Source organism: Salvia splendens, chromosome 13 (genome assembly GCF_004379255.2).
Source record: "Salvia splendens isolate huo1 chromosome 13, SspV2, whole genome shotgun sequence".
NCBI classification, from domain to species: domain Eukaryota; kingdom Viridiplantae; phylum Streptophyta; class Magnoliopsida; order Lamiales; family Lamiaceae; genus Salvia; species Salvia splendens.
The window spans coordinates 14,948,949-14,975,279 of record NC_056044.1 but is presented as its reverse complement, the minus strand read 5'-3'; the positions used below and the strand labels follow the sequence as shown (position 1 = coordinate 14,975,279).

At 41.1% G+C, this 26,331-nt stretch overlaps 1 protein-coding gene across 3 annotated transcripts; it reads right to left on the bottom strand.

Moving 5' to 3' along the window:
* Window positions 1–1,213: 1,213 nt before the first annotated feature.
* LOC121762368 lies at window positions 1,214–4,098 on the bottom strand. 3 transcript variants are annotated; one of them, XM_042158230.1, is made up of 8 exons: window positions 3,687–4,098; window positions 3,324–3,368; window positions 3,105–3,225; window positions 2,541–2,616; window positions 2,387–2,435; window positions 2,165–2,262; window positions 1,748–1,886; window positions 1,214–1,668 (listed from the first exon to the last, which is right to left on the bottom strand). In XM_042158230.1, the coding sequence occupies exons 1-8, from the start codon at window positions 4,056–4,058 to the stop codon at window positions 1,597–1,599; spliced, it is 972 nt and encodes a 323-aa protein (XP_042014164.1). In that variant the 5' UTR covers window positions 4,059–4,098; the 3' UTR covers window positions 1,214–1,596. The 3 variants fall into 3 exon arrangements, with proteins under 3 accessions (XP_042014164.1, XP_042014162.1, XP_042014163.1); XM_042158228.1 differs by having other exon boundaries at window positions 1,214–1,675; window positions 3,687–4,094; XM_042158229.1 differs by having other exon boundaries at window positions 1,214–1,675; window positions 2,541–2,610; window positions 3,687–4,093.
* Between the last annotated feature and the right edge of the window lie 22,233 nt (window positions 4,099–26,331).

The following is a 26,331-nucleotide window of genomic DNA, read 5'->3' as shown; positions in this document are numbered from 1 at the left end:
AAAATATCTACAATAGTCATTGAACTAAGGGTTTATTTCAAAATCGGTCATTTTGCATTTTTTCACCCGAAAATGCCCTTTTGGGGGCTGGGTAATTGTGTCTTTACACAATTTTCACTTTTTCAATTTGATATTATTTCAATGATATACTAAATCTGATAATATTTCAAAATTATCTTCCTTCATCCTTATTTCATACTTTACTTTATTTCTTTATTTCAATATCATATTTGATTTTATAAAATTAAATTTAAAATTTAGATTTTTAAATATCAATAAATTATTTTAATTAAAATTATTAATTTATGTATTCTAGTTATGTGTGGGCTTGCTACATAGTTTCATTTCTATATATATAGCTGTTAGTCGAGAAAGAATATATAATTAATAATTTTAAAATAATTTACTGATATTTAAAAATCTAAATTTTAATTTAATTTTATACAATTAAATCTGATATTGAAATAAAGAAATAAAGTTAAGGATGACAAATGGAAGAAGAAGATAATTTGGAAATAATATCAGATTTAACACATCATTGAAATAATATCGAATTGAAAAAGTGAAAATTGTGTAAAGACGAAATTACCCAGCCCACAAAAGGGCATTCTCGGGTGAAAAATGCAAAAGGACCGATTTTGAAATAAACCCGTAGTCCAGGGATTACTATAGATATTTTGAAAGTCCAAAGACTATTGCTGAGATAAACTTATAGTTCATGGTTCATTTTTGTAGTTCACTGTTTTATTTAAAGTCTTTCATTTTTAGATGAAAATATCATTTTTATCATTTTCGTTTTTCTTCTCTCCAAATTCTCTTTCTTGTTTTTCGAATAGTGAACTAAAAAAAATCATTGGTAATGAAATTTGCGCATTAACGATAGAGAAAGAAATAATCTTATTTGAAGTAATCTTCATTGTTCTTTGAATTTTTTGCTCATTTTTCCATTTTTGTCATACATGATATTTTAATAAATTATTTATTTAATTTTGGTTTCATCGTGTTCTTTATTTCATTTCTTTTCCCTTTCTCATTTATTTAATTTATATCTTTCTAAATGAAAAACTTTTTAGCTATATCAAACTTAAATGGTTGAGCAATAATTGGTCAATTGAATTCTTTATTTCTTCTACTTGAATATCTCTGAATAATAATAATAATAATTTTATATTTTTTAGTTTTTTTTAAAAAAAGAAAAGAAGTAGTACTCCTATTTGAGAATGATAGTTCCTATTAGTATGTTATATAACCTCTCAGTAGGCAACAATACAAGCTGGTAAATTTAGTTGCTAAGTGCTCACTGTCAATAGTCCAAACATTTGGAAATCTCCATACAAAAAAAATACTCCATTATACTCCATTGATACTATATTTTAAGGAAACCCCAACCAACACCAGCTTAGTGTAATATACTCAGGTAGAGATGTGTTATTCAGCAATACCATGTGACAAACGTATTCATCTTCAGAAAATCAAGTTTCTTCTTTGATATAGGAAGTATTCTAGAAACATAATTGATTCAGGCTGCTTATGTGTCCAAAGCATTCAGCCATGATTGAATTACATGCGCACCTTTCTCCCATGAGTAATCCAACATCATGTCATGTGCAACCCCTTCCACACAAACAGGTGACACTCCATAAAACCTACCTGTTTCTCTAAGTCCCTCTGCATCCTACACAAACGTGTGATTCATTCACCCCAAAGAGAAATGAAAACAGAACTTTTTTCTGATACAGAGTCTTACCACTATGAAATCATCATTTGCTCCCAAGACAAGGATCTTCATGGAATGATCTTTCACAGGAGGAACAGGAAGTGATGCGTTGAGCTTCCGCAGATCAAAAAGTGGCTTACTTGAACTTTCTGTCATCAGCTTCTGATATCTGGAAAGAATTACTACTATTCATCAAAGAAATACTAGAAGATACTCCATAAGCTAGTTCAGTGATGAATCGTTTGTTTAAGCTTTCTTTACTTGGATTCTCAGACAGTGGAACCTTTTTATTAGTTTATAATAATAAAACCATTAATTAATATTTACATGTTAATAAAATCAGATGGAAATTGCAATGCCTCATATATTTATTAATTGGAATTGATCACAAAATGCAGCGATTGTATTAATTAAGAAGGTACAGGGAAAGAAGTTTCCAGTACTAACCGAAGGACCAGATGATCCTCCATAGCAGCAGAGAAGAAAGTTTCCTTACAAAGTGGCAGAGAAGTTTGAAAAGCCTTTGCTGCCAAACTGCGTGTTATCTGTTCCATATCGATACAAAATAGACGTGCAGGGTAATTGGTTTCAGCATTCATATTAAGAGAGATTCTTGCTCTAATCAATTTTGGATGTAACTAATTCTTCATTCTTTAAAAGATGAAGTACCTTAAATGCAGCAATAGGTTTGGAGAATAGATACCGCCAAACTATGCCACTGGGAGAAAAGGATAAAAATAGTGGCATGAAAAGGATAAAAATAGATGAGTAAAGAGGATAAAGATTTATGGATAAAATGAGGCAGACTTGTTAAGAATATAACCTATTTCCTGAAGGTGGTACCGAGCAAATTAGGACAGCCCCAGCTAGATATGGGTGTCTGTTTTCCATCTCTGAAACTTATATTGGAGAAAAGTAAGTGCATTTTATAATCACAATGCAAGCCACTAATAGTAAAAAAAGCTCTTCATTTGTTTCTTGACGGATGTATGAAGCTTTATCAGCTTAGGCCTAAAGCTAACCCATGCCTCAAACACCAGAAAAAGCACCACTAATCTATTCCAATGAGTAGTGCAATAAATTGCAATTATGGAATACAGAGAGATAGAGAGTGTAGCAATATGCCTCTTTCTTAAAAACAATTCCCCTGGATGCTTAGACCTAACTAATTTCATGATCTGGTTTGATGGAAAACCAGTTTCATAGTCAGGAAATTAGAGAGTTGTTTAAATAACACCTATTCTGTCTCAAAGAGTTGTGGCTATGTAGAAACAGTGCCCAAGTAGGAAGTTGTTGTAGAAATGTTCACAAGCAAAATGACTGTCTTGTTTGCACCTTAATATCCTCCTACTTTCCTATCCAAAAGATGTAGTACGGAGATGCTGACCTTGAGATTTCTCATTTGCGATATACTGTTGAACGATAAGTCCTCCAAAAGAATGACCTAACAAGACTGGTGGTAACCTAATTTCGTTGTGAATGAAGTGAGCCACATCGGCTGCATGGCTCTACTGTAGATAAAGAGTTAGAAGCAGTTAACAAGTTCCTGTTTCCTTTGAGTTAAGCAATGCCCCAACAAATTTGATGAGTGAAGAGCATAGTATACCTGGAGTGAACCTGCTACTGCACCATCAGGTGCATCACTTTCTCCCTGAGGCAGGCAGTTGTTCAGAATCAAATTCCCAATTCTAGCACGCTTATAGATAACAACAGCTTCAACAAAATGGGCACTTAATAGTTAATACTCATTCGTCCCTTAAAAATAGAAAATTTTCCGTCCCCTAAAAATAGAAACTTCCATTTTTGGCACTAAAACACTTTTCTCTCTATCTCTTAATTTACCAATTTTGTTTCAAATGTTTCATAAGACGAACTAAAAAGGTGATATGGCAAAGCTTCTTTTAGGTCAAATCAAATTCTCCAAAAAATGAAACTATTAATCAATGGAAAAGAATAAAATGAAGAATACCTGAGCGAGCAAGCTAAGAGCATAGCAATCAAATCCATGTCGAGAAAAGAAGGGCAGCCAGTGTTCAGCCCAGCACCACGCCGCGTGAAAACTTCCGTGCACGAATACTAGCGGCGGCGGCTTCTGATCGATTTTTGGAAGGCCTTTTTGGAAGATGATCTCGATGTTGGAACCGGAAGGGAGCTTGTGAAATTGCCGAGACTGTCCTTTCTTCAGTTCGTAAGGTACCCGCATTTTGTATTTGTAGTTGTTGCTAGCCCGAGTCATTCCAAAGTGAGGATTGTTTGTGAGAATTGTGAGGCCAATGACCGCCATTGTTGATAAAGGAGAAGATGCCGTACAGCCACAATCCCGTATAAGACTGGATAACATTACGGGGAATGCATATTTTACCTTTATCTTGTAAATGAGTCTTCTTGATTTCAAACAAATTACTTCCTCATGCCATCATTGATGTCTTCTTAACCGTCTCATCTTTCCCTTTTCATGAGCCTCAGTATACTTTTCATTCAATCTTTAACTAAGAGACAACACCTGCAACCCTCCATCTCAATCGTCTCTTAACCATCTCATCCATTAACTATTCATTCAATTTTATTTTATTTTCCAACAAATTTAATTAATAAAAAACACACTTCATTAAATAAAATAAAAATACAACTTAAAATTCAAAAAAACAAAAAAAACACATAATTAAAATCCTAAAAAAACTAAAAATTACATAATTTAAAATAAAATTTTATAGAAATTAAAAAAACTACTCCGCCGGGGAATCACCCCCGAAGGCGGTGGCGGTGCACTCAAGCTACCTGGAGGCGGAATACCAATTTCTCTTGCCATATACTCAATTCCGGCAAGATGGGCTCAAGTACATGGACAATAGGGTGTTCAAGCCCGAGCCCGCCTGACTTGTTTCGCCTCGGTCCCTCCCCCCTCTATCCGCCTTCGCCGCCTTGCGGCAGACGGCGCCCACGGGAGAAGCCCCTTGCATCGGTGGTCGTGCCCTCAACCTCTTGTGAGGCGCTGCCTGACCCGCCCTCACTAGATGAATATTGGCCACCCGCCGTGTGCTTCGTGCGCTTCGAGCTCGAGCCATGGCTGGACTGGACACCGTCGGCCCACCTTTCAACATTTTTTACGGCCTCCCAAACATCGACATGTTTGAATTCTTTGCCGTTGTCGTCAAAGAAGACTCGCAAAGCTGCTCTCATAATGTCGGCTCCACTGGCTCCGCTTTGGTATTGAGGTGCTTCATTCTTGTAGATGCCGTAAAAATTTTTGACATCTCTGTCGATGCGGTCAAAATGACTGCGGCGCATCTTCAGGGTGCGGCGGCGGGACCGAGCCGGCTTGTTCTCGTTGTAGGCGGCGGTGACCTTTTTCCCAAAAGCACTTGCGGGTTTGTTGATTCCCGACGATGGGATCGTACGAGACGCTGACCCAAGCGTTGAACAGAGTCATCGTGTCCGCCCGGCTGTATGGATGACGGCATGCATCCTCCTCCTCCTTGGCTGCCTCCTCCTCTTCCTCCACAGCGTCGAATGCGCGACCCCTGGAGCTTCAACCGCCGCGTCCTCCATCCGGATTGGGTTCATCTGGAAAATCCTCCCTAATTTGGGATAATCCCCGCGATTGCCCATACCTCGGGGCGGAGGGATGAGAGTATATATCCATATCAAAATATGGTGGTTGGTACGCCGGCGGCGTCGACGAGCCTTGGGTGCCCGGCGTCGACAAACCGGAACCGGCAGCACCCAAGACATTGTACATGCCCCCCAGTCGCCAAACGCGTTCAAGTCATATCCGCCAGAGCCGCCCTCGTTTCCACTGCCGGACAATTTTGAGATAAAAATTGGAGATGTGAGATGAAAATTGGAGAGGAAAGAGAGATGATTTGAGAAGAATAGATGTGTGTTTGTGTGTATAATGAGGATGAAAGATGAGTATTTATAGAGTAAAAAAAGAAAAAAAAAATAAAAATAAAAAAAATACCGTTGAACCGTAAAAATGGTAACATTACCGTTATAATTTTTTTTTATTAAAATCAATTTTTTTTAAAAAAAATGATTTATTGCGTCAGCGTGACGACGCCCACTCGCGGGCCGCTGCGTCAGAGAGAGCATACAAACAGTAAACACTATCAGCCCTCGGAAACAGGAGTATTCGAAAGAGGAATCCTTCAAAGAGCCATCCTTTGGTTCCGCTGAAGGTAAACAGCTGAAGAGAGAGGCAGCAGAATGGTTTGATTCGACAAAGACTGGAGCAATGGATGATCAAGCCATTGGAAGGGCAATTATGGAATTTTGCCAGCCATCACAACCCGCCGAGGCAAGAGAGGTTACTCACCAAGAAGGGTCGAGAAACCACCAGGCCAAACCGCCCCATTAAAAGGAATGCCGAAGAAGGATCTCTCGCTTACAAGGCAACTACTCCCCGTACCAACATCGCCGAGGGTTTTCAAGAACCTGTCCAGCCAGACAGATCACAAACCAGCCGAACCAAGCTTGCAGAAACAGGGAGAACTACTCTCCCAACATCAATCCTAGATGCCTAAGAAGCGAAGTTCAAATTGGTCGGACCCTCGAGCAGTCATGACAAAACTTTCGTACCCTATTAACTAGGAGGAGAACAGAGCCTTGTTAAGACACGCTGGGACCCATGGAAGACTCATAAAGGATTTCCCCAGAAGAGCACAGGTCCTGACGGAGCCTCCCCAGAATGACGTAAAATTTAAATTTCCTGATGTCTGCGAGACTGCGTTCCCATTTCTAAGAGATCGATTCATGAGTTATTCTATGATACGCGGCCCTGACTGGAATCACTCTTCTGAAGTGATGTGTGAAACTAGTGACCATGTTGTGGGAGCAATACTAAGTCAGAGAATCCAAGGGAAAGGTTATGTTGTCCTCTACGCGTCAAAAGCATTGGGTCCGGCGCAAAGGAACTATGATGCGACCAAAAAAGAAATGCTGTCAGTAGTCTTTGCATTTGAGGAGTTCAGACAGCACCTACTTGGTTCCAAGGTGCTGGTATATACTGACCATCTAGCCATCAAGTACCTATCATCGATGAAGAAATCAAACCCACAGTTGATCAGATGGTTACTCCTCATACAGGAATTTGAGTGGGAGGCAGTTGATAGAAAAAGTGTGAAAATATAAAGGCGAGTCACCGGCGCCGAATTCTGCAGAAAGAAAAAAAATGAGCCATTCCAGACAAGTTCCCCGAAGGGCACCTGCATTTGATCAAGTCAAAGTCTGAGGAACAGCGGGTCTGCCAGAGAAGGAGGATTGATCAAGGCAAACAGAGTAGCTGGGAGCAACTTGCACCCAAAAGGGCAAAGCTCGCGAGAAGGACCGACGGTTTGGAGGAAGGAGAGTTACCTGGAAGGAATGGAATGGAGGCGTTTGTAGTTGACTACATGTCACTACCAATGCCTAGCTCGCGCCAGTGAACAGGTATAAGGTGTGATATGGTATTCATGGATAGTCTGCTTGATCAAGTGACAAATTCTAAACTCTTAATCTGATCAAGTGACATTCCAAGGAAACCCGGTCGAACCTTTGTTAGTGTAAATAGTTTTCTTTCTTTTTAGTATGATAAGTTTTATTTTCTTAGTAAATCAAAAGTCGGAAGTGGAGAAAAGAAACTGATCAAGTGGAATTATGAGAGTTGACATCAGGATTTAAGGGTCCGCATGATCAGTGCAATTTGAATTAATGGTACCGTGGTTGAGTCGATAAGAGCAGGTAATGATAAGACGTGTGCAGTAATTAGAGAGGTGTCAGGCGGCGCCGACTGTTGAAATGAAAAGACAAAAGAAGCGTATTGGAGAAGCTTTGCCATTTGGCATTCTGAAAAGGCACGCCGGCACGCGAAACATCGCAGAGATCTCAACAGACGCGAATCACAACAGTCGGAGTCCAAGCATAAAAGGGGGTCTTTCGGGTCTCACTTTCCATCAGCTACCTTTGTGCTATACTCATCTAATTCTCTCCAATTCAAATCACCCGCAAACATAATCAGAAAGAAATGAAAGACAATCTACTCGATGTTTCCAGTACCTCCTCGTTTTCTTCAGAAGCCGGCATCAACAGTGATAATCAGAGATCCTTGTTACCACCCAGCCCACCAACTACCGGAACCCCTATATTACCTCCTAGGTTCATCGGCCCACTCCCAGTTATGAACCTGACTGACATAAGGCGTGTAGGCTTCTTACTCAGAAGTTTTCTCACCGGCGCTGACCCCGTGGAAATGCACATCGCCCTCAAGGCTCGCCTAAAAATTTCTCGGTCTAAGGACTTCTCTACGCCACCGCCGACAGAGGATATGCTTACTCAAAACACCCAGTCACTACCTAGTGGTAAGGACCTTATGCACCTTCGCAAAGAGATGCCTCTTCCCGGTGATCTCCTATTGCGACGAAAGGAGACAGAATGTAACATTTTTTCGACTATAGAGGATTACTCCATCCTGAAAAGGACGCGTAGCCGGACCACGAACCAACTGCTTCTTGAAGCTGAGGGTTCAAGGCAGCAAGTGGATGAGAAGAGACAAGTGAACCAAGCGGCCATGCCAGCCGCAGAGGCAAGCAAGACTGTGGAAGGCAGCCGAGTGAGAGCGAAGGAAGAGAACAAGGGGAAGGAGGAAGGAAGTGTTCTTCATCCTTCGAAGAAGGACCACCATACCAATCAAGGTATGGAGGCTCACTAACGCTTCCAGCATGAGTCTTCCCCTCCCAAGGAGAAAAAGAATAAAAATACCAAAAAGGAGGAGCTCCGTTAAACGCGAGAACCATGGAGGCAATAAGGAAGGCCTGTGAAATGGAGGCTATAAGGAAGGCGTGCAACATCCCCTGATCCAACCATCCAAAAGGCAATAGTATCACCCTCGACTCTGTTTCTCTGTGTAAATTGTATTTTTAACTACGTTCTCACACTTAGTCCTGAGTCGGGACTAAGTGTGAGAAGTTTATGGAAGTTGTTGTCTGTTTTGCTTATGTGTTATGTTTTCTATATTAGCATGTGTTGATTGCTGGCACTGCCTCACACTTAGCCCAGTGCTTGGTCTAAGTGTGAGAAGTTTCCCTTGTTTGTTACTATACCGTTGCCTAACCCTTCTTTCCACTGCATCCAGTCCCTCGAGGACGAGTTCATATGTAGTGGGGAGGGGGGACGGGTTAGTTACAGAAAAATCATAAATCCAAAATTTTCAAAAATAACAAATTCCAGATAGTAATAAAATACGTAATACGCATGAAATTGGATAAATGGAAGACTTGATTACTTTTTGGGAGAGTTAGAAAAAGGATTCATTATGCTCACATGTAAAACTTGATTGCAAAAACTTGATCATTTTGAACGACGCATGTATGATGGAAACGCTTAATTTCTAAACCAACTGTGAAGCCTCTCTATATGTGAGTTATAAGCCAAAAGTAGAACACTTTCTACTATTTTTTACAAAAGAAAAAATTACGAGAGGCTGACTTTTAATATTGAGATGAAAATTGCACAAGTAGTAATGACTAAAGGCATTAGGACTTAACCATTTGAGCCGTGTCTTCCTTCGCTCCACAACCCCGCCTCATTAATCATGGCACCCCTTAGTTAACCACTTTGAGCCCAAACACCCTTACCCATTCTTTGAAAGCCTTAAGACCAAATACGAGTTTCATATCACATGAGAAAAGAGGGTCGAAGAGATGAAGTTGTCAAAGGAAATAAAAGGGGATAGAAATAGAATGGTCGAAATAAAGGGTAGCCGGGTTGATCAAGTTAGACAATCAGGTTGATCATATGAAAATTATGAAAAGGTTTGAAAAAAAAAGAGAGAGAGAGAGAAAGGGCAGAAAATAGTTGTAACCTACAGAAAATCAAAAGTAAAAATAATAATAAGCCGAAAATTATAAGGCTAAGGGTCAACATTTGACCAAGAAGGAGCGTCAAGTAGAAGAAGAAATAAATACCCCAAATCTGATCCAGCGAGTTTAGTTAAATCTTTGGCTTTTTGACTCATGTGATTTTCTCTTTTATTTTAAACATAGAACCCCTAGGACCCTACCCTAATACGCTACTACCCTTGAGCCCAGTTACAACCCAAAACAAAGACCTTAAGGAACTATCTTGTGCAGTCCGATTCAAAGTATTAAATTTGTGGCAACACCGAGTGAACAGTCCTAACATCTCTGGTGAGAAATGAGTGACTGAGTGAATCCAAGAGTGGTTTTTAAATTGAGCAATCTTGACAAGCTGACACCTTGATCAAGCAGAAGCGAAAAAGCAGAAACATAAGCTACTGCCTAATGGATTGACCTCGACCTCGGGTATGATTGTTGGAAAATTATTCGGTCCAATGCATACATGTAAATACGTGTTTTTATCTTAAGGTCTTATTCCTCTTTTCGTTTTTTTTACTTGTGAAATAAGTAAACCATGCCTGAAATTTGCCTTATCTTTTTTCTTTTTCTTTTCTTTATACTTGAGGACAAGTATGTTTTAAGTGTGAGCAGTTTGATAAGGCTCATTTCATGCATCGGTTTAGGGGTAAAATGTATACTACTTGATCGGTTTATCGGCAAACAAGTGTTAAAATGTGCAGAAATGCTACTTGACCAAGGCAGCAAGGCCGAACTGATCAAGCAAGTACAAAAGGCGATAAGAGGCCAAAAATCGAGGGAGTTGATCAAGGGGGAGTGATCAAGCAGTAAAAGTGGGGACCGCTGGATTCTAGAAGAAGAACACGTGAAGAAATGAGCTGGATGTGGCGCACCATTCTGTTATCCAGGACGACGTTCTAGAAGGGGACACGTGCTAGCTTATGAAGACGCCAGGACGAGCCGGTCAGAAATCTGTTACCCAAAAGTGTCGCCATTCTAGAAGAAAGAACATGTAGCAATCAATGAGTCGCTCATCCTCTGCATGAGTGAATATTCCCGGTCAAGATCATTATCCAGCTGGAGGCCGAATCGAGCTTATAAATAGAGGATGCGCCACCACAAGAAGGGCATCCGAGACTTTACTTTTCGTCTAGTTTAGCTTAGTTTAGCTTAGTCCAGCTCTCTAGCTTAGTTTAGTCAGCCTTATAGCTTAGTTTAATTCAGTTCTCTAGTTTAGTTTAGATAGCTTAGTTAAAAGAGCGACCGAAGGGAGCGCTGCAGAATACTCATTTCTGTTAGCGTAACTTAAGTTTCCCGCTGAGATTCTTCTCAGTTTATCGCTTTCTTTAATTCCGAAGTGTTAGCTTAGTTAAATTTCACGCTATAATCGTTTTTAGTTTAATCGAAGTTACTTTTGCTTTTAATCCGCGCATTTACTTTTCTGTTGTTACCCGCAATTCACTTGACCCAGTAGTTAAATTTCCGTTGATCAAGCTAGCTAGTTTAATTCTGTCTAGATTAAAAACAGTTGTTAAAAAACTCCCAAGTTAAAGCGTAGCAGCAGCCAACCCCCCTGTTCACTACTCACACACTCGACACACCAACTTCTATGTGGGATCGACCCCGAACTTGCCGCTTTACTGTTAAAGTAGTGCGAAATCAGGAGTTATAAATATTTTCTTACGTGAGTCGGTTTGAGGATTGATTTGATTAAGTGGCAACGACAATTTGCTATCTGATCCAATTGGTTCAGTTATCTTCCATATAACTTGATCCAATTTTAATCCGTCGTTCTCGTCCTCACCAAAATGGCGCCGTTGCCGGGGAAGCATGGTGTTACTTTATGTTTGTGTGTAGTGCGAAGGAGTAAATAGTTTATTTATTTCTTTCTTTATTTTCTCATTTATTTTTTCTGCTGTTGATGAGAAGGTACCACCAAGGCGATTACTGGAATCATCCTTTGATATACAGAAGAACTAACACTCGTTGGAGAGTTCAGGAAGCTGGAGTAGTTACCACTCGTTACAGAGCAGCATTAGAGGCAGCAACAGCTGAACAGAACACGCTACCATCACCACAAAAACGAACAGAAGCAGAGATGGCCGTTATCGCTGACGACTCGGGAATCGGCTCTTTGCACGCTCATGATGAGAAGGAGCCAACACATGCCATTGCCGCCACTCCTGGGATGCAGACCATCGCGATCAAATCAGGAGTGCTAGCCGTCTTGACCCACTTCTACGGTGTTTCGAAGGAGTGTCCGAACGCTTTTCTGGAGAAGTTCTGCCAATACTGTGATATTCAGCCCGTCCCGGCTGGATCCACGTCCGAAGATTACATGCTCAAGGCTATTCCCTTCATTTTGAAGGGGGACGCGGGTGTCTGGGTGTCAAGGCTGCCAGAAGGATCCATCCGGACTTGGGCCGAATTCCGTATGACATTCCTCGATCGTTTCTTTCCAGCATCGAAGACAAGTGCCCTGAAAAGGGAGATTACAGAGCCCAGACAGGAGTACGACGAGCCCCTCGGCCAGTACTGGGACAGATTTCAAGGGCTGCTTCAAGCATGCCCCAACCACAAGCTGGGAGAAATGGAGATCTACTCGATCTTCTACGGCGGACTCACGGTGGACAGCAAGAACGACCACAACCTCGCAGCAAATGGGTATTTCTCAAAAACCCTTTTTAGCCTAGCTAAGAACATTTTGGAAAGGCTGATTGAGGCCAAGCGGTCGTATGAGACAAACCGAGGGCAGTACTGACGAGGGGCAGTGCACGCAGCAGAGGCGCGCAATGATGAAAAGCTAGATGCTCGTTTTGAGAAAATGGAGAAAAGGCTGCTAGAGGCAGTGGAGAAAGCCAGACCGCCGCCACCGCCTGCACCAAAGGAGACGCAGTATGTGCCGCAGCCACCGCAGCCAGAAGAACATCAGTACTATTACTGCGAGTTTCCCCCTGAGGTAGAGCAAGTAAATGCCGCAGGCCACTGGAATGCAAATGGCAACTGGATCCAGGGGAAGCAGAGAGATGCTCCATGGAGGGACCACCCAAATTTCAGATGGGCTGAACAGAATCAAAGCCAACCACAACTACCCCCTTCACAGCAAATGCAATCCTCTGACGGGCAGTCCAACTGGCTGGCTCGAATCATGGATAGACCAAACACTGGAGGGAACAAAATGCATGGAGGTCAGGCAGGTTGGTCAAGTGAACCCCAAGGGAACTGGTCAAGTGGAGGACAACCTAATTGGTCAAGCCGACAACAGGAAGGAGACTGGGGGGGATACCAACACCAAACCCCTCAGTTTAGCAACCAGGGAAGATAACCAAATAATCAAATAGTGAATTATGTCCCGTCGTACCAAAGAGGAAACCTGCAAAGAAGCCAACAGAACTACTTCTCCCAGAACCAGCCAGAGCAGTATGGACTTTCCGACCATTACCAGCAAGGCCATGGAGGAGGCCGATTTAATCAGAGAAATAACAGGCAACAAAATGAAGGTCCAGGGGATATGATTCCACACCAGCCCCATGATATTGTGCGAGAAATACAGGAAACCCAGAGAGAATAGAGAGCTGCATTAGAAATGCTTACGAAGCAGTTATCTCAGGTTGCCATGTCACTGGGAGAGCTGAGAGGTAATGAAGGAAAGATTTCGGCTACAATGCAACCTCCAGCAGGACGAGAGAATGTCAACACAGTCTCTCTGAAATCAGAAGGAGTTTTTTTTTTTTTTTTTTTTTTTTTTTTTTTTTTTAAGGAGGATCGACGATGGTTCCCCATCTACCCTCCGATGTGACTCGGACCCCCGACCTAACAGTTGGAGGTGAAGCGTCTTACCCCGTAGGTGCGCTTCGTTGTCATTCTGGGCCCACAGGCCCAAGGAGAAATTAATCCCCAAATCTGCACTTCCTAGGATTCGAACCTGCGACCTCCTAGGAAGTGAAAGCTCCCTGATATCAACTCCCAAGCCACTAGAGCAGCTTGGTTGGATGAAATCAGAAGGAGTTTATCAGAGCTCGATTGCAAGTTTTCCAGCATCCAGGACAAGTCTTAATAAAAGCCTTGAATCCAGCGCCCTTGATCAAGTCACAGCGAAAGAAGAGTCAAACATCTGTGAATAGGGCGCTGAAAAGAGGAGGAGGTCGAAGATAACGGTTTGGGCCGGGTCGTGTTTGAGTCGGGTTTGGGTTATACATTAAGAAAAAAATAATTATTTTTATTTAAAAATTATTAAACTTTAATTTTAGTTATTTTTGTTGATTAAAAATATTATAATTTAATTTAAATTAATTAAAAAAATATTATACTTTACTTTTAATTAATTAAAAAATACTATACTTTAATTTTTTTAATAAAAAAATATTAATTAATTTTGTATGAATTTTAAGAAAATATTATGCTTAGATTTTATTAAAAATTAATTTTTTAAATTTGATTATTTATTAATTTTTTAAATTTGATTATTTATTAAAATATTAATTAATTTTTTATTTATTTAGTTTTAATATTACTATAATTTAATTTGATTATTTTGATTAAGAAAATAATTATTGTAATTTGATAATTTTTATTTTATCGTGTAATATCATGTTTAAATCGTATAATAACATTATGTTTTAGTCATTATCGTGTCGTGTCAAGCTAGCTTACTATAATTAACAAAGAGTTGACTTTTGTTTTGGTACACGATAACACGCACGAACCTGACACGAACCCGTTGGGTTAGGACACGATAAGAACCCGATGATTTCAGGTTGGGTTGGGTTGGGTTGGGACACGATTGGGTTTGGTCGATAATGGGTTGACACGATAACGATCCAACACGCACGATTTGACAGCCATAGTCGATAGAGTCTTTTTATTTTATAGGTTTAGTTAAGGGAGTAACCAGACTAGAATATGACTTATTGTTTTAGGTTTGTTCCTCCATGCTTGAGGACAAGCATGTCTTAAGTGTGAGCAGTTTGATAAGTCGTATTCTAAGCCTTGGTTACTGGTCAGTATGATAAGCTTAGCGTGCATATTCTGCAAAAAAAGTTGCTTAAGTATGCAGAAAAGAGTGCAAGTCAGCAGGAAAGGAATCAGAGGTATCAAGTGAAAAAGGACGCCACAAGGGTACAATACTTACCAGGATGCATGCCCAAAGGCTCGAGATGGAGATGAGAGGGTTGCTAGTAGACAGCCAACTATTTAACGGGGGAAAAGTGACAATGTGCAAGGAAGAACAACCCTAATTTTTAGGGCAAGCAACCCTATAAATAGAAGTTCTGATAAGTCGCATTCTAGGCTTTGGTTACTGGTCAGTATAACGTGCTTAATTGGATTATATCTGCAAAATAGTTGCTAAAGTGTGCAGGAAAAGGGTACCAGTCAGTACGAAAGGGTTCGGATAACTCAGGTGAAAAGAGAGCCAGAAGGGTGCAATACTGACCAGGATGCATGCCAAAAAAGGCTCGAGATGGAGAAGAAGGATTGCTGGGAATGATCAACCACAAACAAGGGCAAAAGAGTCATTTCACGAAGAGAGTCTACCCTAAAAAGCAAGGGCAGGCCTCCCAATAAAAGGAAGCCACTTGGAGAGAGAAGGAAAAATCGACATTCACACTTAGTTAGAGTTCCCTCTCTCGGTAGAAAAATTCTTTCAGCATCGTCCAAAATCTTCTCTTCCCTCACCACAACCATGGTCACTTGAAATTCCATAAGTCCACCGGAGAATCGCCTTCCATCGTTCCAGCCAGTTCATTTCGTAGTTGTAGCAGTTTCATCGCCCGGAGTGACAAAACAATCTTTATTCTCTTTCCTAGTTAATCTTTACTTGTTTTCCTTTCGTTGGATCTGTTGCATATTCAGTACTTGTTATCTTTTGAAGTGTTTTGTTGGGATCCAAACGTTTTATGCAATGAAGTTGTTTTTATGCATCTCTTTCGGTTTGAATTTGTTTCATTCTGCCTAGGTAGCTTAGATCTAGTTGTCGCGGTAATTTCTAAGTGTTGAAAGCATGATTTTATTTGGAGCTGCTCGATCTGAGATTGTTAGTTAAGTTTGTTGTTTAGATTTAGTTTCCGAAGTGATTAAGTGTGAAATCCGAGTTTACGTGAATTCTGTCACCTTACATGTCGCCCAGTAAGTGTAATTCTTGATTTCACTCGATTAATCTTCAAATTTTAGCGTGTTAATTTGTGGATCTGAATTGTGAAGTTGTTAATCTGTAAGTGTCATCCATGGAATCTGAGTTTGTTTGATTTTGTGCATACTTGTTGAAGAAGACAACATCCACATCCAAGTTTGGGACCAACTTTTGCTTTTTAGTTACTTTTTGCTTTTGTCCTTTACTTTTCTTGCTGGTATCCTACAGACCTGACAGTGCAGCCACCAAACCACCACATATTCTCTGATATTCCGTTTAGCCTTTTATAGTAACTATCTACTTTCTACATATCCCTGAAACACCGTGTCCCCACTCTCACGTAAACAACTACATATCAATCACTTTCACACCACCCAGTTAGTAGAGTACCACCTTTAATTTTATGTTTTGTTCTGATGTTTCATCTTTCTTAGCTTTTCAGATCTGTTATTTACTCTGTTTTTCGTGTTGATTTGTTGAAGAAGATGAAGTTGTTGGAAAGTTTTTACTCTACAGTGTTTTTTGTAGGGGACTGACAATCCCCATTTATTCTGCTTGTCCATTTATGGAAAGTTTATTTAAGTTGATCAAGTAGTTTAGCTTCGTCCTGCAAGTTGATCAGTTTAGTTAAGTTTATTTTCTCAAGTCTAGTAGTTAACTTAACCAACCCCTAGAAAGTGTGGCAGCAACCATCTCCTAGTCGTGTCAAGCAAACAAAAAGCTAAAACGCCTCATCTCTTTGGGATCGATCCTTACTTCCATATACTAGTTAATAGTATTAGTGGGTTAATATTTTGAGAGAACACATCTTTTTAGATCTTCGGTTCATCTCACTCAAAAGTCAAATCCATGTCGAGTTGATCAGCCTGAGCTTTTACTGGATCCACTCATCCGCAGTTTGCAGGTAGCAGACATATATAGATTGGCTGGATCAGTTTGACGATCCAACTTGAGTAAGTGATAAGTCGTATTCTAGGCCTTGGTTACTGGTTAGTATAATGTGCATAACTGGAATATAGCTGCAAAACAGTTGCTAAAGTGTGCAGAGAAGTGTCCTAGCCAGTATGAGAGCGTTCGAGCAATTCAGGTGAAAAGGGCGTCAGGGTGTTCCTATCCTGAACAATATGCATGCCAAAAAAGGCTCGAGATGGAGAAGAAGGATAGCTGGGAAGATCAACCGCTAGCAAGGGGGCAAAAGGGTCATTTCATGCAGAGAGTCTACCCTAAAAATCAAGGGAGGCCTCCCTATAAAAGGAAGCCACTTGGAGAGAGAATCATCATCAAGTAGTTAGTTAACTCCTACACTTAGTTAGCAATCTCTCTTCGGTACATCAGTCCTTCAGCATTATCCTTCGTGTTTCTCGTTCCTCGCCACTGCCATGGTCACTTGAAGATCGTCAAGTTCACCGGATTTCCCATTCTCGCGTTCCAGTCAGCGTACCTCGGAGTGTTAACCGTTTCATCGCCCGGAGTGGCAAAAAAATCTTTACTTGCTTTCTTAGTTAATCGCATTGTGTTTTTCTTACGTTGGATTTTGTTGCACTTTCATTATTTGCATACTTTGGAGTATTAGTTCTGATCCAAACGTTTTATAAATATGAAGTTGTTTTCCTGTATCGGTTCATGTTTGATTCTGTTTCCTTCTGCCTAGATAGCTTAGATCTAGCTGTTACGGTAATTTCCAGTGTTGAATCGCATGTTTTCATTTCTGTAGTTAATCTCTCTGAGTTTACAAGTCTAGATAGCTGTTAGATTTTAGATCTGAAATGGTTAAGTGTGAAAGTCCAGTTTACGTGATTTCTGCCACCTTGCATGTTGACCAGTAAGCGTAATTGCAGTATCGGTGTTCGATCTTTGATTTGAAGTTTAGTTGTAGATCTGTGTTCTTGAAGTTGTTAATCTGTGTTTTTATGGTGATGAGCCTGGATTTGTTGATCTGATTTGATTCTGGTTGAAGAAGATAACATCTCCATCCAACTTTGGGACCACTTTTACCTTTTTGGTTACTTTTTACTTTTGTTCTTTACTTTTCAGCGGGTACCCTACAGATCTGACAGAGTAGCCACCCAACTACCTCTTTTCCTCTGATATTCCGTTTAGCCTTTTATAGTAAACTTGTACAATCCACATATTTCTGAGACATCATGGTCCCCACTTTCCACGTACACAGCTCATGTCAATCATCTTTCACCTCCCTTCCTAGTCAGTAGAGTACCACCTTATTTTATTGCCTAGGTATAATCTCAACCTAAGCGTGGTAGCTAACCAAACCATTCCAGAATATCACCACGATACCAAAACGCATCATCTTTGTGGGATTCGACCTTTGCCTCCACTATACTAGCCAGTAAAATGGGGTTGAGGATTTATTGATACCAGGTTCAGGATTAGCTGGGGTTCCATCCTGATCAGTAGGATACATCCTGTGCTTGACACGACACCTGTCACAAACCTGCTCTTTCAAATGGCGCCGTTGCCGGGGATGAATGGCGTTATTTATTGTTATTGTGTGTGATACTTTGGCGTATATATTGTGGATAATTTTTCTATTTCTTTTTATTTCAGTTTATGAGAAGCAGTTCGGCTCCTGACCAGTGGAGACCGAAGATACTTCAGCGAGGATCTATACTCGTGACCACTCGTTCCGGCCTGTCGACAGCTTTGTCTGATTTAGGTTCGAGTAGTGAAGAAGAGCAAGACACCATAGAAGGACCAATACTAGAAGAAATACCACTGTTGGAAGGCAACCCGAGGGAGATGGCTGCCCAAGGATATAAAGATCCAGAAATCAGAACGTTGAACGCGCATACCGAAGGAAACCACCGCAAGCTATAGTAGTCACCCCGGGGCAGACTGCCAGTGATATGAATCCCCATGTTATCGCAATTCTGCCTACGTACTGCGGGAAGAGCTATGAAGGCCCGTACGAATTCCTTCATGAGTTCTATAAGATTTGTAGGGCACAGAGAAGGCCAGCAGGTGCGACCGACGATGACTACAGATTCAAGGCTTTGCCGTTCGTGCTGAAAGGGGAGGCTAACACCTGGTTCATGCGACTGCCCCCAAATTCCATTGAGAGTTGGGCAGGTTTTAAGTCAGCCTTCTTATGGAAATTTTTTCCGTCATCGAAGACGAGCGCGTTGAAGAGAGAGATAACTAGTGAAGCAAGGGTATGATGAACCTTTGAGTGATTATTGGGCAAAGTATATGAGTCTTTTGGATGCATGTCCGAACCATCGTATGGCCGATATAGAAATACATCATACCTTTTATGAGGGGATGAACAAAGCAACGAAAGACTTGGCAAACTCTTCGTCAGGAGGAAGTTTCACGCAGTTAAGGGTCAGCGAAGCAAAAAGGGTCCTAGGTAAGTTATTGAGTGCAAAGAAGGAGTACGACAATTCAAGAGATGGTTATAGCAGAGAAAGGATTGCAAGCACCTTGTCCACTGACCAGAAGCATAAGATGAAGCAGAAGATGGACTTGAAATGGACGAATTGAAGAAGACGCTCCTGAGCGCGATCGAGAAGAACGCACCACTACCTTCCCCGACTGGAAGCTACAAGGGTGCAGAGTAGGGAAACCAAGGACCAAGCTATGATCAGCCCAATGACTTCGTGAATGTGGAGCAAGTTAATGCTGCAGGGTACTACAATTCTAGTGGGCATTGGATCCAGGGGAGACAACGAGACGCACCATGGAGGGATCATCCGAACTTTCGATGGGGAGATGGGAGCCAAAATCAAAACCAAGGTCAAGGTCAGAACCAATACAACCCCCACCCGAACCAAAATTTCAACCGTGGCCTAGAAAACCCCAACAACCAGTTCAACTGGTCAGGAAGGAACCAACAACCCCACAGTCAACAACCTCAAAACCAACACCCACAGAACCAGAACCCAAACCCTGTTTATGTACCGCCCCACCAGAGAAACTTCCAAAATTACCAGAGTCAACCTAACCAAGGACCACCACCTCAGCAGAACCAGAACTAGTTCTAAAACCAAAACCTAAACCAATATAACCATGATCAGTACAACCCTCCTGGCCAGTATAACCAATACCCACCTAACCAGAACCCACAAAACTTCCAAAATTTCCAGCCTAACCAAAGTTCCCAGTATAACCAGCACCAAGGACCAAGTCAGTTCCAATACCCTAACAGGTCGAGGAGGTCCATGGAGGACATGATGGGAGAATTGCTCGCGTCGCAGAATGCCCAGAAGGAGCATAAGGCGAACATAGATATGATGAATAGGCAGTTGGCCCAGCTGGCCAGTTCGATGGGTGAAATGAAAGGAAACTCAGGGAAACTCCCGTCTATAGTCCATGTGCCTGAGAAGTCAAACATAAGCAAGGTCACATTGCGGTCCGGTACCACCTATGAGGGGCCCAAACCGAAGAAGTCCAGTGGAGAATCAAGTGGAGCAACATTACTGAGAGACGTTGTCTCGGAAGAGGAGTTACGCAAACCTCTACCCCAAATGCAGGATCCATATTTCTTGGATGAGGAACCATCAAGGAACGGTGAAACCGGAGGCATGAAACCCAAGGTGGACTCGCCTAAGGAGAAGGGACCGACGAAGGAAGCTCCAGCCCAGAATGTACCTAAGGAAAACTCCGGAAGGGCAGTTGAAGAACTGGTTGAAGAGGAGAAAGGGAAGAAACAGTTCCCTTACCGTTTCGTGACTAAAAGAAAGAAGGAGAACCCAGTGGATTACATGTCGATTTTCGGGAAGCTGGATGTAACCATACCATTCCTCGAGGCCGTGAAGATACTCCCACTTGGGAAATTCATTAAAGAATTCATAGCCGGGAAAGCCCAGGAGGATGGAAAGATCATGGTGGAAGGGATAGCGTCAGCAAATGTACAGGAAAAGTTACCGCCCAAGAGAGCCGATCAAGGTATGTTCACTTTGCCCATAACTATAGGAGATGTGAAAGTCGAGCATGCAATGTGTGACCTGGGAGCTTCTATTAATGTTATGCCTTTGTAAATCTATAATCGGCTGAAGGGAGTAACGTTATCAAGTACTAGGGTGTTGATCCAACTGGCTGATAGATCATGCATAAGTCCTGAGGGTGTGTTAGAAAATGTGTTGGTGAGAGTACATGATTTTACTTACCCTGCTGACTTTTACGTGATCAAGATGGGTGAGTTTGAAGCTAGAGAGTCTAGTGGTATATTGTTAGGAAGGCCATTTCTTAGGACAACCAAGACGATTGTAGATATGGCTGAGGGAACAATTTGCATTGATTTTCACGGAGAGAAGTTTACATTTGATGTCAATGAGGCCATGAAAAAGCCTATCGATTCTGAAAATCTATGCTATGTGGATGTAATTGACCCCCTAGTCCAAGATTTTCTTGAGACTGAATTATTGCAGGAGAAACTCCAAGCTTTAGATGTGTATGGGCAGGCAGACGTAGAAACAACTGCATGGTGTGATCTGATCAGTAGCCAGGGGTTAACTGACGAGGAGATAGAGGGAGCTATTAAGGATTTCTGCCAGAAGTCGGAATTTATTGGAGACGCAGAGGCTAAGCTCTTAGTCAGTACAGATGAATTTTGAAGCTTCCTAGGAGTTTGTGTTGTTTGCGGTGTGTGAATATGAAAATGCGATGTGCTGGGTCGAGACACCAAGTCCTATGAATCCACTAGATCACTTGGTCTAGGAACTCAATACAACTCGGAATGCTATATCGTTGTGCACACAAACTCCCCCTCAAAGATCCCTCAACTCGAATACTATAGATTAGTATAGAGAAGTAGGGGTCGAATCCCACAGAGATAGACACGTAAGAAAGCAATTAGAGACTCTTGGCTAAAGCGGCTGCTGCCACGCAAAAGGGTTGAGGTATACTACTATTAGACCTAGGCAGGGAATGTAAATGCTAGATCTAGGAAACTGTGAACATTCTTATAACAGACGTCATGAAGACTTCGGTGTATTAGATTTACTTCCTAGACCATGTAAATGACTACCTAATTTAGCTAGACAGAAAATAACTAACCGTGGGAACCATGACCAGAAATAGCAAGTACGACAGAAAGCTGCAAATAACTAACCGAGAATTTAACTAACGACAACATGTATCTCTGCAAAGGAATTAAAAACGAAGATGAAAGAAACAGAGCACATACCTGGATTCAAACAGAATGTAAAGATCCGGTTGTCGGAAACTCACGACCAACCGGAAATAACACAGATCTAAATATACTAGACGAAGAGAAATAAAAACACGAAGACTAGGCATCAAAATAAACAACCAACTCTGCTCAGATCTCACGTCGAACGCTTAATCCACTCCGGATCCAAGCAATCCGAAACCTACAACAACTGGATTCAACCCCATAACTTCCGATCTAGCATATCTACTCCAATCAACTCCAAATTTAAACGATTCCAAAACCAAAAACCACAGAATCAAATTCAACCTCCGATTCGTTTACCAACGACTCCGATCACTCCGATCTATCCATTATAGACATGCCCACGGTTCACGAACCGGCGGTTCCGGTTCGGAACCGCCGGTTCCGGTTCGGCGGTTGGCGGAACCGGAACCGAACCGTGAGGCTATTTCACGGTTCCGGTTCCGGTTCCGGTTCCGGTTCGAAAACCGGCGGTTCCGGTTCCGGTTCGGAACCACCGGTTTTCCGACAGTTTTGGCGGTTCCGGTTTTCGAACCGACGGTTTCGCCGGTTCAATTATTATTATTTTTTTTTTAAATTTGAAATTTGGCTTTATACAATAAATCGGAACAAGGCAATGCATAATTCAAGCACAAATAAGACGAATATGGAGAAAATGAAATAAATTTTATTGATTTTGAGTTGTAACGGACAACGAGTCAATGATACATTACAATTTACAATACATAAGTATACAATACAACAACATACAACAATATAATATAATTTACAAGTGTCGTCGCCTCGTGGGACTCGGAAGGTAAATAAAAAAAACATGAAATGAGGGGAAAAAGGAAAAATTGAAAAGGGCTTGGGATCAACTTAAACTTTCAAAGTTAAACTTTTCAAATTTAAGTTGAGTTGCCTACGTATCCACAATTTTATTGAGGAATCAAAGCCCACGTAGTTCTCTTACCTTAGGATCAACCATTTTTTCTTGCAAAATGTTGCCCATTTTCTAAGCAAACACATATCAGCACGCCATATACACATTGCTGCATTGGAAGATCAAATGGTTGATTCCGAGAAGAATTGTACTTGAAGATCATTAAAATATATTCCCCATTTGATAAATATCTTATTGGTGAAAAAGTGGGTATCTTTGAGGCAGATGGTACTGGAACACAAATTTATATATGGAATCTGGATGATACTTCAAGATCATATATAAATTTGTGTTCCAGTACCATTTGCCCCAAAGATATCCACTTTTTCACCAATAAGATACTTATCAAATGGGGAATATATTTTAATGATCTTCAAGTACAACTTAGCCGCAACAACGATACATTATAATTACAGATAAAAAAACATGAAATGGGGGGGAAAAAAAATAATTGAAAAGGGCTTGAGCTCAACTTAAACTTTCGAAGTTAAACTTTTCAAATTTAAGTTGAGGTGCCTACGTATCCACAATTTTATTGAGGAATCAAAGCCCACGTAGTTCTCTTACCTTGCTTACCTTTTTGGTCGGCTGTGCTCGCCGTTCACCGCCCCCCGTCGACTCATTGCTAATGTTGAGTGCTCTCGCTTCTGACCTCGTCATCGCCATCGGAAGAAAATTCTTCACCATCACTCTCTACACGGAAGTCGAAATCCGGCTCTTGTGCTCTCATGTCCGCCTTTGCCCAATCGTCAAGTAACATAGTGGCTTCCATGTTCTTGGCGGAGAGATTGCTCCTTTTGTCGTCTAGGACACAACCGCCGACACTAAAAGCTTGTTCAACGGCGACGGTGGAAGCGGGAAAGGCGAATATCTCCTTAGCCATGATGGAGAGTATCGGAAACTCTTTGTCATGTGTTCCCCACCAATTAAGGACGTCAATTTGTTGAGTAGGAGGACCTGCATCTTGAAAAATAGAGCGCGATTCCAAATATATATCTAATTTACTAGTCGCTCTAGTCCTATTGGTTGTAGTACCGTATAGATCTTGCAATTGTGATACTACGTCAGGATCAATCATGATATTGGTAAAATCCCCTCCACCAAAATCAAATGTAGACGGACTAGGAGGAGCACGTACCTGGTGAGCGGTGTTATACCGCATTTCATATTCCGCGTAGAGAGAACAAAGTGCACTATCTAACCTTAGTTTGATTTCATCAACATCTGGAATACTTAGTTCGAAGCATTCTCCTCTTGTCAAGCCCATTTCGCGGAGTTGAGAAAAATCCAAAGCGTGCAAACAACCATAGTACATGTCTAAAAGTTTATAAACACCATGCAACTTCCACTTTGGATCCAAGCATTTTGCAATCAAAAACACATTTGGAATACGTGAAAAATATTTTAACCATTTTTCAACCATGTAAAACAAAATAGCCTTCAACTCAATGAATTGAGTATTTTTCACACAAGTTTTAAAACCAATTGCCACATACATGCAATGCTCCAAAACGCGCACAGAAGTAGGATAATAAACACCGGATAACTCAACAGTGGCATTTTTGAAAGCGCGGAATAATCGAAATAAATCCATGCTGTGGTCCCAACAAGTAGGTATCAAAATCAAATCAGAAGGAACATGAGGACAACTTCTAAAAAAATCACATAAATACTCAATGTGGTTCAAAGTCGACTCCAACATATCATATGTCGAGTTCCAACGAGTTGAAACATCCAAGCGAAAGTTGGTGTACCTGCATTGCTTACTATGACAATATCTCTTCCAAGCTCTACCAATAGGAGCTTTGTTATGAATCAACTTCACAGCAGTTCTAATAGGATCAACATACTTTTGCCACAAATCGATCGCATCTTGAACACACAAATTCAAAATATGGGCAATACATCGCACATGAAAATATTTGCCATCAATAACAGGAGAACATGCACTGATTAGTTCATCTATGCTAGCAGTGTTAGCGCTAGCATTGTCAAAACCAATTGAAAAAATTTTATTGATCAATTGAAATTCATTCAAAACTTGAATGATCAATTGAGCAATTGCTTGTGCAGTGTGTGGTGCGGGAAATTCCCGAAATGCAATCAAACGTTTGTTTAAAGTCCAACTGTGATCAACGAAATGCACAGTGATGCCCATATACGAATTTTTACAAAAACAATCAGTCCACACATCAGAACAAATAGAAACTTTATGCCCTAAGTTAATAATAAACGTACCTAATTGCGCCTTCTTTTCCATGCATTGTCGAACAACGGCCCGAGTCATTGAAGTTCGACTCAATTTTCTTGCAGCGGCATTATAAACTTGCCGCATACTCGACTCAAAAGCATCGTTATCAAAAGCATTGAATGGAAAATGTTTCATAACGGCAAATCTAGACATCACATTAAGAGCATTTTTATGATCATATTTCAAAAGAGTATTGCTACACGTACCTGATGTTTGGGATGAACCCGTCCCACTCCCGGTCCCGACTCCATGTTGAAAGTTGAGTTGAGTTTGGGTTGGAGCGATACCAAACTCGACCGGATGCGCTTTCTCCATGTGACGGGTAAATGTACCGTATCCTCCACCCCTTCGGAATGTGTATACGTTTTCGCAATAGTTGCAATACACATTATAAGTGTTAGGATCGTTACTATCTTGTACCTTCTTGAAATGTTTCACCATGATGTTTGAGGTTAAAGACCTTTCAGCTGGTCTAGGAGGTTGAGGAGGTTGTCCACGACCACGCCGACTCCTTGGTGGTGGTGGGGGTGGCATTTCTTGAACCTCTTCTACCTCCTCCCCCTCCTTCTCGTCGTCATCATCATCATCGTCTTCATCAACATTCACAGGGGTTGGACTTTGTTGGGAATAGGCACCACGACCGGGAGCACCACTACCGGTACCAACATAAGCATCGCCTTGGGATTGAGAGCGAGAGAGAGCAATAGCATGTGCCACATCTTGCTCTTCTCGAGCCTACAAAATAATATTTGTATTGTAAATACAAAATAAAATTATGAACAATAATGTAATGTAATTCAAAATTAATTAAATTAGTAGATAATAAATATTAACCTGCCACTCATCCATGTTCATTTGAAAATTTCATCAATAACGGATCTCCGAGATGGCCTCTTGGCCTTTCCCTTTCCCTTATCAACACGACCTTCTCGGGATGAAGACATATTGCTATGTAGAAAGGTAGAAATATGGAATAATATTTTTTTTTGTTTTAGCAATTGAGAAAGGAAGACAACTTATAGAACTACGGGAACAAGTATAAGTGTATAACAATGCGTAAAGCGTAATAAGAGTAGCACTTGCGTAAGTAAATGGAAGCACAATAGCACAAATGAGAAATTGGAGACAAAGAGAGAGAATTGAGAGATTGAAGAGAGAAACTCTTATTAACACAAGAGTGGGGTGAATGTAAATGAGGATAGAGGGGGGTATTTATAGATAAAAATGGGGGGGAAAATGGAAGAATTCGAATTTGAAATTTGAAATTTTTTTTTTTTGAAAAATCGGCAAAAGCGGCGGTTTTT